The sequence below is a fragment of the Panthera uncia genome (assembly GCF_023721935.1).
Source record: "Panthera uncia isolate 11264 chromosome A3 unlocalized genomic scaffold, Puncia_PCG_1.0 HiC_scaffold_11, whole genome shotgun sequence".
Taxonomy (NCBI): domain Eukaryota; kingdom Metazoa; phylum Chordata; class Mammalia; order Carnivora; family Felidae; genus Panthera; species Panthera uncia.
The window spans coordinates 60,855,923-60,871,521 of NW_026057578.1; the positions used below are offsets into that span (position 1 = coordinate 60,855,923).

Consider the following 15,599-nt stretch of genomic DNA (forward strand, 5'->3'; position numbering starts at 1 on the left):
GGGGCCTGGAATACTGACACCTGATTTAACCTGGGGGTCAGAAGAGGCTCCCCACAGGTAATCCTTATCTCTGAACTTTGGAGGATAAGAAGATTTGGGGGGCAGCATGGGTGACCACACATGTGAAGGTGGGTACAGCAGATAATTCTGGTGGCTGACTAGAACTGGAATTCTCAGCACTGGAGAGTAGGGGTTGGTGGTCCACATGGCAGGAGGTACAGCCAAGATGTGAACCATGGCTGGATCACGAGAAGCCTCATGAACACAAGGTTGAGTTGGGAGAATTTTAAGGAGATAGTGATGTGATTCCTGCTGTGTTTCAGAGATCGCTCAGGCTACATTATGGAGAATGGATGGGAAGGGTGAGAGGAAGGAGGGTGAATAGTGATTGGGTGGGGTCTTGGGAGGAAGGTGGTAGGGCTGTGATGAATCTGCTGACCTGGGTGGCTGGGGCTCTGGGACCTGTGTGGAAGGGAATTCAGACCCAGACGTGTGGCTTCAAAGGATCCTGGGCACATTCAGCTGGAAATCATCCAGTTGTGGCTGGCTAGGAGGATCTGAACTCCAGACAGTGGCCTGGGCTGGAGATGAAATCTTTAGGAACTGAGGACCTTTGGGGAAAGTCAGGGCGAGCACCTGGAGGGGGAGGACAAGGGCTGGGGAGGCTCCCTGGTTGTTGTGGAAGCAAGGATCCAGAAGTCCGAAGGATGCACTTGTACCTGCTTGGGAGTTTAGTGTGGTTAGGGCAGGAGGGAGGTGAGGGAGTCAGGTATCTAGCAAGATAATGGTAGGTATGCAGGCTGTGGTGGGAACCGACCTCTGGGGCTAGAGGCCACAGGGTAGGGAGAGGAAGGGAATGAGCAGGACCTGGAGAACTGCCTCTGGCGCTGGAGAGGCAGGCCATGTGTCAGGGGCTCTGGGAGCCATGAACCTGGGGACCTCTCCAGGTCAGTGTGGCCCGACCCCAGGAGGAGGAGAAGGAGCTAGGCACAGGCCTTGATGTGTTAAAAAGTGGGCAAATCCAAAACAAGGCACACAAACAGAGGCATGTTTGAAGCTGTGTGGTGAAAACTTTCCTTGAGGCCTGTCTGCTCTTATCTGCTTATTCAGAGAGAGCGCAATGGATGCAACGTGATGCCTCTCCCCTGCCCCGTCCAAATCTAACATTGAAGGCCTTTATGCAGGAGTCCAGGGCCGTGGCCCCCATTCCTAGGCCTAACCCAGTATCAGGGTTGGATGACTGGGGACAGCGCTGACCTCTGTTGTTGGCTCTCATCTCTCTGCAGGGAACAGGCCCTAGAGCAGGAGCGAGAGAAGCTGCTTCTGCATGATTGTCCTGACCTCTACTCCCTGGATCTGGCTGAAGATGAGGCGCCTCTCACACCTGAGCACAGGTGGGGGGTAGTGGGCACAGGAAGGGGCAAGGGCCCATCCACTCTGGGGGGGGCGGGGGCCACCTCTCAAGGCACAGGATTGTCAACTGGCTCTCGGTTTTAGACAGTTCACCAGCAATTTGTGTACATTTATGAGTTATCAAGCTGCCTCCTTTTCTTAAACCTACATTTAAAAAAAAAAACCCAAAAAACCCTTATATTCATTCATTGGTTACAGAAATATTTGATTACCTACTGTGTGTCAGCGTCCAGTGGGGGCCTTTGAGGACATGGAGATATAAAAACACAGCCTGCTCTGCCCTGGTTGTCTGCTCAGATTTATAGAACCAGATCTCTTGGGAAAATAACTGCACAAAACTACAGTCTAAGAGAAAACTGTCTTTCAAGGGGAGGATATGGCCATATGACATTTTTCATCTTCCCCTGTCTGGAGAAAAGAAGATGGCTTTTGTCAGTGCTGTCATGTGGGCAGGGGTCTGCTGGCCATGATTTAACTGGGCCATTGGCTGGGGGTGGGCTGGTGTTACCTGAACCAGTGTGTCTCAGAGATGCTGAGGGACCACAGTTGAATCCATCTTCAGGGTACCCTGTTAGCCACCCGTCTATCCACCTGTCCAGCCAGCCAGCCAGAAAGCATCTATTAACGCCAGCTTTGTGCCAGGCTCTTCTACAGACCCTTGGGATTCAGCAAAAACAAAACCAGACAGAAATCTCTGCCCTTCTGAGTGAAGATAGGTGACGAGTGCTCAGGAGAAAGGAGAAAGAGAGGTGGTATAAGGAGTGTGGAAGGCCTGAGGTTGTGCTTGAGGGTCAGGGAAGGCCTCGGTGAGCAGCTGACTGGCTTCTGGCAGAGCCCTAAGAAGGAGGGGCGAAGCAGCTCTGGGGGCCCTGCAGGGGGAACTTACCTGCAGCCTTGGAGGGGAGGGCAGGGCAGGGGAGAGGAGGTCAGGGAGAATAAGGGTGGGCTTGACATCTGAGCTTTTTCCCTGTGTGAGCCGGCCGCCACTGCTCCAAGCAGGATCCTCTGCCTCTGTGTCAAGAATAGACTGGGGCGCCTGGGTGGCGCAGTCGGTTAAGCGTCCGACTTCAGCCAGGTCACGATCTCGCGGTCCGTGAGTTCGAGCCCCGCGTCGGGCTCTGGTCTGATGGCTCGGAGCCTGGAGCCTGTTTCCGAATCTGTGTCTCCCTCTCTCTCTGCCCCTCCCCCGTTCATGCTCTGTCTCTCTCTGTCCCAAAAATAAATAAAAAACGTTGAAAAAAAAAATTAAAAAAAAAAAAAAAAGAATAGACTGGGGAGCATGGGGGTGGGGTGTGGCGAGGGCAGAAGAAGAAAGACAGGCAAATGAGCCATGGCAGTAATCTTGAGAAGTGAGGGTGGCTGGGAGTGAGGGTGGGGGGGTTAAGGAGTAGGCAAATTCTGGATATATTCTTAGGGTGGAACTGAGAGGATTTGTTGGTGAACTGGATGGGGAGGGTATGGGAGAAAGAGGGGAGCTGAAAGGGACCCCTAGGATTGGGCCTGACCAACTGGAAGTTTGGAGTTGTCTAACTTGGGGAAGACTAAGTGACGAAGGCTGGGGTGGGGCAGTTGTGGGATCAGGAGTTCATTTGGGGGATCCCAGAGGTGAGACCAGGGAGACAGCTTGAATACCCTCATCTGGAGAGGCAAGCTTGGGAGGCACCATGTGTAGGTGATGTTTAAAGCCACAAATTGGATGAGATCACCTGGGGAGCGAGTGTATAGAGAGAAGAACAGGGGCCCAAGGGCACAATGTAGAGGTCATGGTGACCTTGACAAAAGCAGCTCTGGTGGGTTGCTGGGGACGAACCTAACTGGAATAGTCCCACAGGAGAACAAGAGGAGAGGTGGGAAGAGAAAAATGCACAGTAGCTGAAGGGGGAAATGAAGTCAGAATAGATCTTTCTGTATGTCTTTCTTTTACTTGGTTCCTCCTTCCTTCCATCCCTCCCTCCCTCCTTTCTTCCTTTCTTGCTTTCTTCCTTCCCCCCCTTGCATCTCTCCCTCTCTCATTTCTTCCTCCCCCCCCCCCCCCCCGCCTTCCTCCCTCCCTCCTTTCCTCAGGAACCCAGTTTCCAGGAGGGGCTGGGGTGGAGTCTGAGGGAATGAGGTCACCTCATGTGACCATGTGGCTGCAGGCAGTTGGTCACCATGCCCTGGAGCATCTGCCTGTTCAGGCTTTGCTTTTTCTGTCAGCCTGAGTTATGTTAGTAAGCATTGGTCTAAGCAATGATAGGTCAAGTTTTCATGCATACTCTAAGTTCGCATTCTGCCTCCACTTACTAAGGGAATGTTGAGTGATAACATACGGACTCCTTTGGGGCCTCCATTTTAGGATCTCCAAATGGTTTACATTGCTTTTGTTGCCCAGACATGGTTATGAGCAGTACCTTGTCTGGCTGTGTGCTTTTTTTTTTCTCAAGTTTTTCTGATAGTCATCTCTGGGCTAGAGCAGGGATCAGCAAATTCTGTGTTCATAAATAGTAAATATTTTAGGCTTTGAGGGCCATGCACTCTCTGTTGCAACCACTCAACTCTGCTGTTGTAACAGGGAAGCTCCCATAGACAATGCATAAATGAATAAACATGCCTGTGTTGCAATAAAACCTTGTTTACAGAAATGGGCAGGAGTTGGCCACAGATTGTAGTTTGCTGACCCACGGCCTTGATTGGGAGGACCCCTGCCTCTTAACTTTTACTTTCCACTGTGAAAATCTGTGAGTGTTCAGATTTGAACAGCCATCCCAGATAGTTAGAGAGCTACTCACATGCTGCCTAGAGACCCAGAGAAAGGATGTCATGCAAGTCACATGGTGAACCCAAAAGGGCAGATGTGGTGGAGTGTGGAGACTGAATGGAGCCACTGGGTTTGGGCTAAGGCCTCTTTGGACAAGAGTGCCTTGGTGGCAACATAAGTGATAAACACAATTGTCTAAGTTGGGACTTATGGATTTGTTCCCAGATGTCCTACTCAATGGATAGATCGCCTTGGAATGAAACGTTTTGAACCTCTTTAAAAATCTCTATAGCAAGAATTAACTATTCTTGCTTTTCACCTTTCTAGTGAAGGATTCTGGAAGTCGTGGCTTGGATGTTTTGAAATTCCCCACAGAAGGGAGTTATCTGGGGAACTGGCTTAAGCCAGGTGTTCCAGGCTTTGAAATCGCTGATGATTTTCTGGGCACATGACATTTTCAAGTAGTACTTTGAGAAAGCTTTTTGACAACAGCTACTTTGAGGTGGTTGTTTTGATGTGGGATCATTTTTGATGGGACAGTTCAACATTCTGCTTCAAAGAAAATTACTCACTGATACACAAAGCCAGCAGCCTCTTCCGTCCGTGAATGGGGCCAAGGAGAGATGTGGGTCTGGAAGGGGTGAGGCTGGGGCTGGGGGCCAGCCACCATCTGTTAGAACAGTTGTCTGTGACCAGGAGTCACATGACTGCCACAGATGCCCGTTGTAGAAGAGACCCCCACAAGCTTCCAGAGCCAGAACATCCCCTCATGCTCTAAGGATTGGCTTGCATCTTGAATAGATGCCATCCTACATTCTCTATTTCTTAAAGTTAAAAGACCTTATGTGTGCTGGGGCAGGGGAGGGGGGAATATTTAAACTACAACATCATCCTTTATCCTTTCTTTGGGGCTGCACAGGAAATCTCCAATTAGACATGGAAGACTCATCTCAGAACTCTTAATGCACATACATTATATTTAATATCACAAAAGTCCCTTTGTATGATCGTTTGGGGGATAGGGCTAAGACCCTTTTACAGATGAGCCTAATTCCTAAAGACTTTTAATAATTTGTACTTTTTTTAAAATACAAAAACAACCTAAGCCGTAAATACTCATAATGGCAAAGAAGTTAACAAAACAGAAGATCATTTTACCATTTGTGTGATGGTTTGCAGAGGCTGCTTGCAAAAGGCTCCAGGATCAGAATCTCCCTGGTATTTTCATGTCATTTCCACGCGTTGTGTCACTTCATCCTCAGGATGAGCCTATGACGTGCGTCAGCACCTTGTCTTGGGTCACTTGGCCAGAAAGTGAGACAGATTTCATCTGGGGAGCGGTGGGCTGCCAGCTGCACTGCTCCACTTCCAGTGCCAGCTGCTCGCGTCCCAGACCCTGACGGGAGCCCCAAGTGCTGTCCCCCCTCCAAGTTCACTGTCAGGGCTCAGGCCATCCTCCAGTAAGAGGAGGGGATGCAGTGCTTGTAGCTTGTTTGATTTGGCTGCTATTATTGTTGTTAAATGTGTGTTGTGTATCTGTTATATCTCTACAAAAATCAAGCAGAACACAGTTGTATGAAGTAAACAGGAAATGTCTCCTCTTATCCCTCCCCCCAATCCTGTTCCCTAGGGATGACTCCAGCTCATACTTGGGTGTATCAGATGCATGTGGGTTGTTGAATGTGTCTAAGAATGTGTGTGTGCATATGTCTGCGTGTATATCTATGCACACACACGCGCACACTTCCTATCTGAAACTTGCTGTTTTCACCCACTATTCCCTCTTAAATGGGTCGTTAAATCCTGAAAATTTTTCCCTCTCCCTATAGAGTTAGAATGTGTCCCCTCTTCTTTCTGTTCCTTCCCTGTCCCTGGGACCCAGCTCTGATCTACTAATCAGACTCACAAGGCAGGGCAGGGCCTAGGACTCTGCATTTTAGCAGACCTCCCTGGGGTCTGCTCCTGATCACAAAAGCCTGAGGACTGGTGCCCCAGAAGAAGAGTCCAGGCTCCTTCACTGTGCAGATGCCCTCCCTGACCCTGGCTGCACCCAAAGCTTCTCTCCTCTGCCCCTGGCAGCACCGTGCAGGCAGCTCTGTGGCTGGCCCACTTGCTGAAGGCTATTGTGGTGATTTTGTTTACCTTTCTGTTAGGCGTGCAGTGGCAGCCCACGACTGACTCATCTTTCAGCACCTGGCACCTACACATCATGGGCACTCAGTGAAAGTTTGAGCTGAACAAAGCCAATGGGTGGGGCTGGGTTTGGGACCAGGACTTCTGGCTCCTGGACTAATGTCCCAAGCAAGGGATTGGAGTGCATGACAGAGAGTGGGATGGCAGAGTTCCTTGGTCTGCATCTCATAGGCTCCTTCTTTATCAGCAGGTGGCGCTGTCTCCCCCCCAGTCTTGTTTCCACCAGGCCCTGGCTGCGGGGCAGGGGCACCTGCAGGCCTTCCCGGCCTCCCTCTATGCTGCAGACCAGGTGTGCCTCCTGACCCTTGGCTCTCTGGCTCCTTGCTTTGGCAGGATGCTGGTGGAGAGGTTCTCCATGTCACTACAGGTCATCCCACCAGTACATCCCGGTGAAACCGTGTTTCTACCCAGGCGTCATCCCCTGTATTGCATCCTGGACTGTTCACACCTGAAGCCACGTAGCCACCTGGAAGGGCTCTTCCTCAGGTAAATGTCAGCATGGCATGGCCAGGCCTTCTCCCTCATGGAGCCCAGTGTTTAGGACTGCCCCAAATGAGGAAATTCAAAGCCGTGTTTTAGCCAATTTGGATACGTCTGTTTTCAGGGATATAGATGAAACGGTCACACATGTCTACTTATAACATTTAATTTACTGATTTAGATGCACATACTTTGAAAAAGACTGTATTATAGCAAATACTAGGTAAGTTGTGTATTTCCCTATTCATACTGCTTTTTCCTCTCCCACACCCCAGTTTCATGGAACAACTTTAGTCAGACTCACCATACCTGCCTTTGGGGTTGTCTCCATCAACACTGGAGCCACTTTCTGGGCCATCCAGCAGTTTTCCAGAGCACATCGTCGTCATTTCCATCTGCTCATTGGAGACACCACCCTTCAGTCAGTGTGCAATGCTAATGGTGAAAAGTTTGTCCCCGGCCATAAGTGCACACTGTGTTAACATTGGACAGCTGCCCCGTTGCTCTCCTCTGTGGAAGGAAATTTATGTTCATTCTCACATAGCCACTGCCTGTGTTGCTTTTTAAGGGAATTTTGAAACTTTACTACAGTAACACTCAACACTTGCAGTTGTGAATCCATATATCTAAGAATAAGAGAGAAAGCCCGTAGGACTCAGTGCAGTGGCTGTCCACTCATGCTTATGAGGCCAGTGCCCTGCTGGGCCTTGGTGGCCAAGGGGATGGAGAGGAGTCCACGGGACCCACACCAGCCAGCAGGGAGCACAGAACTTGAGCTATCCCTGTGATTTCTTGAAAGCAGGAGTTTTGTTGTCTTTTCCAGCTATTTAGGGCTCCTATGTCTATTTCATTAATTCTAAACCCATCTAATTTCATAATATAAAGGTAACAGCATTTTGATGTCTTTCCTTTAAAACTTTCTATCTCGGGAAGTTTCAAGCTTTACATACTTTATGTAGAGAGAACAGTATAATAATTCTCCATATACTCATCACTCAACTTCCAACAGTCAACTCAAAGCCAATCTTGTTCCATCTCAACCAGTGCCCACTAACGTTGTCCCCTCAGGATTTTTTTAGAGAGAGAGAGCATGAAAGCATGAGTGAGCAGGGGAGGAGGAGAGGGAGAGGGAGAGAGAGAATCCCAGGCAGGCTCCATGTTCAACGTAGAGCCCAATGCAGGGTTTCGTCCTAAGACTCTGGGATTGTGACCTGAATCAAGAGTTGCATGTTTAACAACCGAGCCAGCCAGGTGAGCCATCTCCTCAGGGTTATTTTTAAGCAAATTCCAGGCACATATACTTTAATCTGTAAGTATTTCAGTTTGTGTCAAAAGATAAGACTCTACCTTTTTTTTTTCAGGACTACCTTTAGATATAACTTAAATGCCATTATTACACCTAAAAAATACATATTCTTCATACCGTTAATATTAGTGTTCAGATTTCCTCAGTTGTCTTCAAAATGCGTATTATATGATATTCAAACAAGGCCAAATGTCTCAATTAGTCATGACGTGAATGGTGAAATAATATTGTATGGCATTGATGCCCCAACATGTTTAACCGTTTTCCTCATTTTTCTCAACATATATGTTACTTCCAACCTTTCTGTAAGCAGTGTGGTAGAAAACATCTTTATACACAAATAACTGTGTGAAATGTGGCCCCGGATGTGCCATGAGGCGACTGGGCCTGAGTGTCTATCTGCATATTGGTAAAGGCTGACATTGCCGTGATGAAAAGGTGTCTAATAAAGGGGATGATGAAAAGGGAAAACAAGAAACAACAAGGGGTTGTGGGAAAAGAAGAAGAGTAGTGGCACAGGAGAAAGGGGAGGGGCGGAGGATGGGAGAATGGCGGGGAAAGAACAGGAGAGAGGGGAGGAGAGAGGAAGGCGTCTCACAGAGCTGCCTCAGCCGGCTGTGGTCTGTGTGGACAGCATGTTTCCTGTCCCAGACTGGACTGCCAGCAGGAAGTGTTTTGACAGACGAGATGGCCCATGCAGCAGTGACACGGGAGCCCGGCAGCCCTGCCAAATGGGGCCAGGTGGCCGGCCAGCCTCCCTGGAGTGAGGAATTCAGACCCTCCTCCCCCAAGTATGCTAATGAAGCTCAGTTGAGATGGCTTTGCCAGCCACTGGAGCCGAGGGCCTTTCTGGAGGAATGCCCTCCGCCTTACACATGGTCAGGTCAGGTGGCCCCTACTACGCAGTGGGTAAGGGCCACTTCCTGAAGGTCACCATTTAGCCTTGGGGCCATCTTTTATTTCCTACTTGTGCCAAGGACTTCAAGCCCAGACACAAGAGAGGGAAATAGTGGTTCAATAATTACCCCCACTGTGCTCAGCCGGAAACACAAAAATGGAGGAAGAATAAAAGGTTACTTGATCTCTCAAGAGACAATATGGTTCGATTTTTTGCCATACAAAAAGCTAGCACTTTGTGAGATTACAGGTAACTTTTATTTTCCTTATATTCTTCTGCATTTTATGAACTTTCTAAATGAACATGTTTTGTTCTTAACAGGAGAGGTTTTAGGGAAAAAAGTGAATGCGACTTTTAAAAGCCACTTCTTGAAATAGATCCACGTCTCCTTACCCTTCTGTGGAGAGGGACATCATCTTCCTCCCCACTGTATGAAGTGGGGAATCTTGGCACAGATTGCCAGGCAAGTGCGGGCAGCCTCAGTGTGTGGGCTCCAGGCCTTTCTCCCGGGCTGCATCCACCCAGGTTTATGCACAAGAGCCCATCTCCTGGCGCCCACAGCCCCAGGATTGGAGCTGGCCTGGACGATTCTCTCTCGTCATCACCCAGCTGGATGTATGACCTCGGAGGTCAGTTCCTTGGAACCAAAGTCACATGCCTTTATGGCAGAAGTTGGTACCAGGGGCTGAACCTTTCCCTCCCTTGACAGCAGTTCAAAAAGAAATCTGATCACCCCTAAGGGGAGAAGCATTGGGACCTATGCCCACATGCAGCTCAGAGGCCAGGGCAAACTCCATGGGAAGGGTGGAGATTGCCTGCTGAATTGTTCGTGGCCTTACCTGGGCCCACATAGAGTGTGCAGGAGTGTCAGAAGTGTCCTCAGAGTGTGTCTGCCATTGTTCCTGTGAGGTGATCACAGTGTATACTCAGGGAGCCCTTCTTCCGTGAACACTTCTGCAGGCAGGAGGAGGAGGCCTGGTCTGAGCCCTGTAGATGTAAATGGGCTTGTGCAGTGGATCTCCCTGAGGCCTCTTGTTTTAGGACCTCTTCTGCTTCCTGGTGATGCCAGCAAGCTTGGTCCAAGGACCTGGGGGGTGGAGGAAGGGGTGGGTCGCAGAACCAGCCAAGACGGTCCTTGGCTTCACGCAGGGTGGAAATCAAACATGAGCCAGCAGAAGGTGAAAGTAGAGTTTATTGAAGAGAGAGAGAGAGAGAGAGAGAGAGGATCGGAGCGTCTGGAAGACTGGAAAAGAAAAAGAGCAGGAGTCTCATCTTTGTTCAGAGTCTGGGGTTTTTACTGAGGACAGTGGTCTGATGTATGTGTCCTCTCAAACATCCAGGAACCAGTTAGAACAAAGATGAGGGCCCAGGTGTTATTCCTTGGAGCCAAGGGGCCTTGGTTTCCAGATGTCTAGCTCCGGAGGTCTGAAATACGCATATGATAGCTTCCTCAGTTCTCACCTGGTCCTTCCTTAGGTGTTATTTGTTCTAGAGAATCATTAACTCCTGGTCCCTTACGGGGAGGCCGTAAGCTATTTGCATTACAAGGCCTGTGTAAAGTGAGGTGGGGGTGCAGGTCCTAGCAAGGATAGAAACAGGATAAGAAGCAAAGGAAAAAAACACCTTTCTTCCTCATGGGGTCCCTTTGGTTTCCCTGTCTCACTGGCATGCCAGGGTTGTAGCCTGGGTGAAATAAATCCAGCAGTTACGGAGTATGGATGGGGCTGAGCTGCCTAACTGGCTTCGGCTGCCCCCAAAAGTAAAGAGCCAGCGGAAGCAGCCAGCTGGGTGGTTGCTGGGATCCCTGGACTTCTGCCTTTGGAGGGTGCTCACTCATCTTTAAACAAAGGAAAGAAAGAAAAAGAGGAAGAGCAAGGATGAAGGCTCTGACCATTATTCCTTTCTGTTCTCCTGAGGCATTTGACTTAAACTTGCATTTGAAGAACTTGGCAAAGACACAGAAACTGATGCTGTGTAAATAACTACACTTGGTACTTATCCCTCTGCCATCACTTGGGATTCCCAGCGCATTTAGATCCTTTGTCCTCTGGGACTGCTGCCCAAAAAATGGATGAAGATATAGAGGCTAGAGGAATGTGTACTCAGGCGTTATCGGGAACACACAGTCCAAGTAGAAGGTCACAACTCTGCCCAGGAGCCCAGCGTGTTGACCCAAGCTGGTCCTTTGTTTTGTGTGATTCCCCTTTTCGGCTAATCCCCTCCCCTCAATTTCCACCACCACCAAACTCCTCCCCACCCCCCCTGCTTCCTTCTGTTCCTCTGCCTTGCCACAGGTGGCTGGACAGTATTCTGGCTGTGGCTACTTCTTATCCCAGGTGGGAACCTGTCACAGGGATCCTCAGACTTGACAGCTGGGGCTTCTCACCCATCCAGGCCTGCTTGGCATGTGCTGCCCAGGAGGCTCTGTCCCTCCCCTTCTCACTCCCAGGTCCTCTGACAGTCTCAGGATAACTTCCAATTTAGGATTGGCTTTGTAGCAGGCAAAGGCACCCAGTTGGACCCAGGGTCAGTGTTCTTGGCTTGTGGACATGAAGTGGGTATTTTCACAAATTTAAAATTGATTCTGTAACCTTTCTGTAACCTGCATGAGCTTTGGGCACATACACCTAGTTTCCCCACCCTTTTCCTCCAGGCTCCCCCTCCTGCCGCAGATCACAGATCCGGGGCAGTGTCTGCACAATCAGCCTTATCCCTGCCATTGAAGGGAGAGGGCTCATGGTTTCACCGAGGTGAAGCAGTACTGCCCTCACCGAGCGTGCACACACTAGGCTTGTGATCCAGCTTACACAGGAGATTCCTTGCCTCTCACATAGCTCTAAGCACAGAATTCCTTGAAAGCCATTCCTTTCAAGGCACAGCTGGATCATGCCCTTTCTGCCTATCTCTTGCTCCTTGTCTTATAGGCTAAACCTAACTGGGCAACAGCGAACTCAAAGGCAGCCTGATCTTTTCTCTGGCAGATACTAGGCTGCTGGGATGCTGGCAGAGCCGAAAAAGGAGACCTTGTAACTAGAGGGTATCTCTCCCTCAGAGCAGCAGTTGGAAATGTGATGATCTGAGCCAACAAGGGCTTGTACAATCAATTCCCCTACTGAGAAACTGGTGGGGTGCCCCCTGAGCAGAATGCCAGAGCCAGAGTCTCCTTAGAGTTCCGGAGTACCAGCCTCCTTGCCACATGGCTCCTGGCCAGGACGTGTCAATCTGTGAGGTCTTCCAGGCATTGTTCACTTGGTTATTGTCTGTGTTCGGGGTGCTGTGCTTGAACCATGCGTGCATTGCGGGGTCAGCCCATGAAAGTGTCTGTGTGACCGAGCACGTGAATTAGAGCAGAGTGTGCCAGCAGCCCTGGGGTGCACACGTGTTTGTATGTACAAATAAAGGTCTATTTTTGAGTGGTCAGCTTCACAGACATAGGAACAAAGCCACTTTCTCCCCTGAACTTAAATATTTTGGAAAAAAATATATACAATTTGTAAATTGCCTGGACATACTCAAAGAGACAGCAACTTGGCTCAGACAAGAATCTTTCTTTTGGAGCATTCTGTTCCTGGAAGATTAAAATATGTCCTTTTTAAAAAGGAGAAGAAGGTTGGGCTTACCGATGAAATTTCTATCTAGAGTCATCTGAAATTGACTGAAATAGAGTTATCTGAAATGTTCTTTGCATGGATCTGGCCATTAAAAAGGAGAACAGACGTGAAGTTACTTTTTCATTTCCTGGAATCCATATTCATCGCCTTTGAGACATCATCTAGAACAAGAGAGCAAAGGAGCATTCACAAAATGCAGAGAGTCAGAGAACCCTACCCCAAACCCAGCCTCCCTGGGGGTACCCAGGAAGGGTGGTGAAACCCAGCCAGCCCCTCCGAAGTGACTCTGAAAGCACCATCCACCAGAGGCCCTACGGCCACGTGAAACAGTTCAAGTCGTTTTATAGGGACCTGGGATCCTGTTTGTCTGGATGGTCTACCAGGGCCACAGAGTATTCAAAGCTAGGCTCCTCTCCATGCTGGCAGTTTGATTTTTGAGAGCTTCCTGTAGCCCCACAGGGTCCCGTATGCCTGAGTGCCATCCCCGCCCCCCCACCTTGACTCTGCTCCTCACTCACATGGTTCCTGGAGAATCTTCTGTGACACCCGTGTTTGTTATTTCCTTCCCAGAATGTCTCCATCTTGGGCCTCTTTCTGTTATTTTCCCATCTTCTCAGGTGTCCTTTGTTTCGGAAAAACACAAGACAGGTTAGAAACGCTCTGTGTAACTGGATCTCAGACGCTGGTCCCACGTGGGCCCCGAGGGTAATTCTGTCTGCCCATTGCAGCCCAGGCCCTTGGCTAAGAGGTGACTCCTCATCTCGACACAGAGCCTCTTTGCAACCTTGGTAAATACCTCAGTTTTCCCCTCCATCAAATGGAAAGGACAAAATGTACCATCCATTCATGTGTTTAAAACACTGAGAGATGTTCATGGAGAGCAAATGACTCTGGTGATGGTGTGGGTTGTTTTTCCTTCTGACAGCTCCTGGCATCAAGGGCTCCAAGCGTTTTTGTCCATAGCAGTTACTGATGTGATTCTGGCATCTGGTAAGGCTGAAATATGGAAATCCCCCGCAGCTTTCGTGAGACAGGCATGTTGAGGGAGGCTGCCAGGCCGGCTGCGTGGAGGCCTCCCCTAACTTCACTCCTCTGTCTCCGCAGCTGCCCACTGGCCCAGCAGCTCTCCTTCCTGCGCAGTGGCCTCCTGAGCAACCTCTACCTGCACACCCCCGACTGCCCTGTGCCCCTGCTCCAGTGGCTCTTCCAGGTGAGGAGCACAGACCTGCCACTAGGTGGCGGGAGCATGCTGGCCGAACAGCCCAGTCAGGACTGCATGGGGGGGTGGGGGTGGGCACTTCCTTCTTCTGGCCTTGGGTGCTGCTTGGTCTGTCCCAGTCTGCCAAAAAGAGGGAGGAGAGCTATGATGACAGTCATCACAGAGTTCAGGGACCAGCTCATGGTCTCACTCCATTCCCCCTAGAGTGTGGGCCTCACTGGGTGTTGCCTGAGCCACCAGAAGGCCTCTCCCTGACTACTTGCTACCCTGCAGGTGCTTCCATTGTGTCCAGGCTCCTCTGTATTCCCAAGTCACAGGTCCTGGCCCTGGTCCCACAAGTAGCCTTGCAGTGCCTGTGGAGGTGTGAGGGCCATCATGAATTTACAGCTAGGTGTGCCCCAGTGTTTGAACATTTGGCTCTCTCTGTGGAGTTTAGGGTTTCTGGAGAAGTCTAGAGCAGCTGCTCTGTCTTCTTTCTTCCCTTCTTGCTACTGGAACATTTTGCCTTGGGGGTACATGCGTTCTGCCCTGGGCTTGAAACCTTTGCCCTGAGAAAGACAGAACCCAGCAGGGATAGCCCTGGAACCAGCTGCTGTCATCTGAATGCAAGGCATGAGGGTGCCGGCCTTGGCACCCACCCAGGACCATCCCTGCCTGGGGATGGGCAGGTCACAAGTTCCAGCTGGTCCCGTTCCTGCCAGTTGGGGCCTGGACCCCAGCTGTAAATTAGAGTCACCATGCTGGGTGGATTGTTCTAGGAACTCCTCTGCCTGGGCAGACTGGCTGCCTTCCAGAAAAGGCCCTCCTGCTCTCTCCTCTTCCCTCTGGGATCCTTTCCACCTCCCTCCCTGCCCCAGAGGAAAAAGACACCCTCAGCTCCTGGGGCCCCAGTGTGTGGCTGATGCCCTTGCCCCTCCCCCAGGCCCAGTGGGGACTGGAGGGCCAATAACAGGGAACAGTGCGGCCATTATTCTCTGCCTCCTGTCAGTGCAGTTTCTCTTTGCTCCTTGCACAGTATATGACAGAATGCACAATCAGGCATTGGGAGACACAAAGAACCCATCTGAGACGTCGCCCACAGAGGGTCCTTGTGTGACCCTGACACGGCATGGGGTGCCTTCCCTATCAGTCAGCCTGCGAGCAGTGGGCGAGCCCTGCCCTATCTCTTCTCCCACCTGGTCACCTCAGCAGGGGGCCATAGAACAGAGGACCCAGCCCTGAGGCCAGACAGGCACTAGCTGTGAGTTCCAACTCTGCCACTACTCCCCTGTGACCTTGGGCGGGTTATTTAGTGTCATCTCTATGCCTCAGTTTCTTACTCTGTAAACTGGGACCAACTGTCCCATGTGAAGATTAAATGAGGAATTCCTGTGACCTGCCTTGTCCTTATGGTCACAGCACAACTCTGCCCAAGGCCTGGACGTCATCCGGAAGGGATGATGTTAGCTCAGAGGTTCTTGTTCTCCATCTTCAGGAGGAGAAACAAAAGCTCTCCCTCTCCCAACGGCTTTAAGCCAGATAAATGAAAGGGGTGCACTTGGCCCTGGGAGCCTTCTGGGGGAGACTCTGCCCAACATCTTTGTCTCCGGAGAGGGAAGGAGGAGCAGGGCAGCTGACATCTGCCAAGCACAGTGACCATGTGGCCACTCATGTGGCCACACTATGGGCCTTATCATGATGGACTCTGATATTTCACTTTGGAGGTTTTGGTTTTCTTTCCACTTGGAACATATTTTCTTCTA

At 50.3% G+C, this 15,599-nt stretch overlaps 1 protein-coding gene across 5 annotated transcripts in view; it reads left to right on the plus strand.

The window, feature by feature from the left end:
• FAM178B (family with sequence similarity 178 member B) overlaps positions 1–15,599 on the plus strand; it is a 113,625-nt gene that overhangs the window by 25,644 nt on the left and 72,382 nt on the right. For all 5 annotated transcript variants that reach the window (XM_049651405.1, XM_049651406.1, XM_049651408.1 and 2 more), the window contains 3 exons: positions 1,287–1,394; positions 6,677–6,829; positions 13,743–13,848. In XM_049651405.1, the coding sequence (XP_049507362.1) occupies positions 1,287–1,394; positions 6,677–6,829; positions 13,743–13,848 (367 nt within the window). The remainder of the gene's footprint in view (positions 1–1,286; positions 1,395–6,676; positions 6,830–13,742; positions 13,849–15,599) is intronic.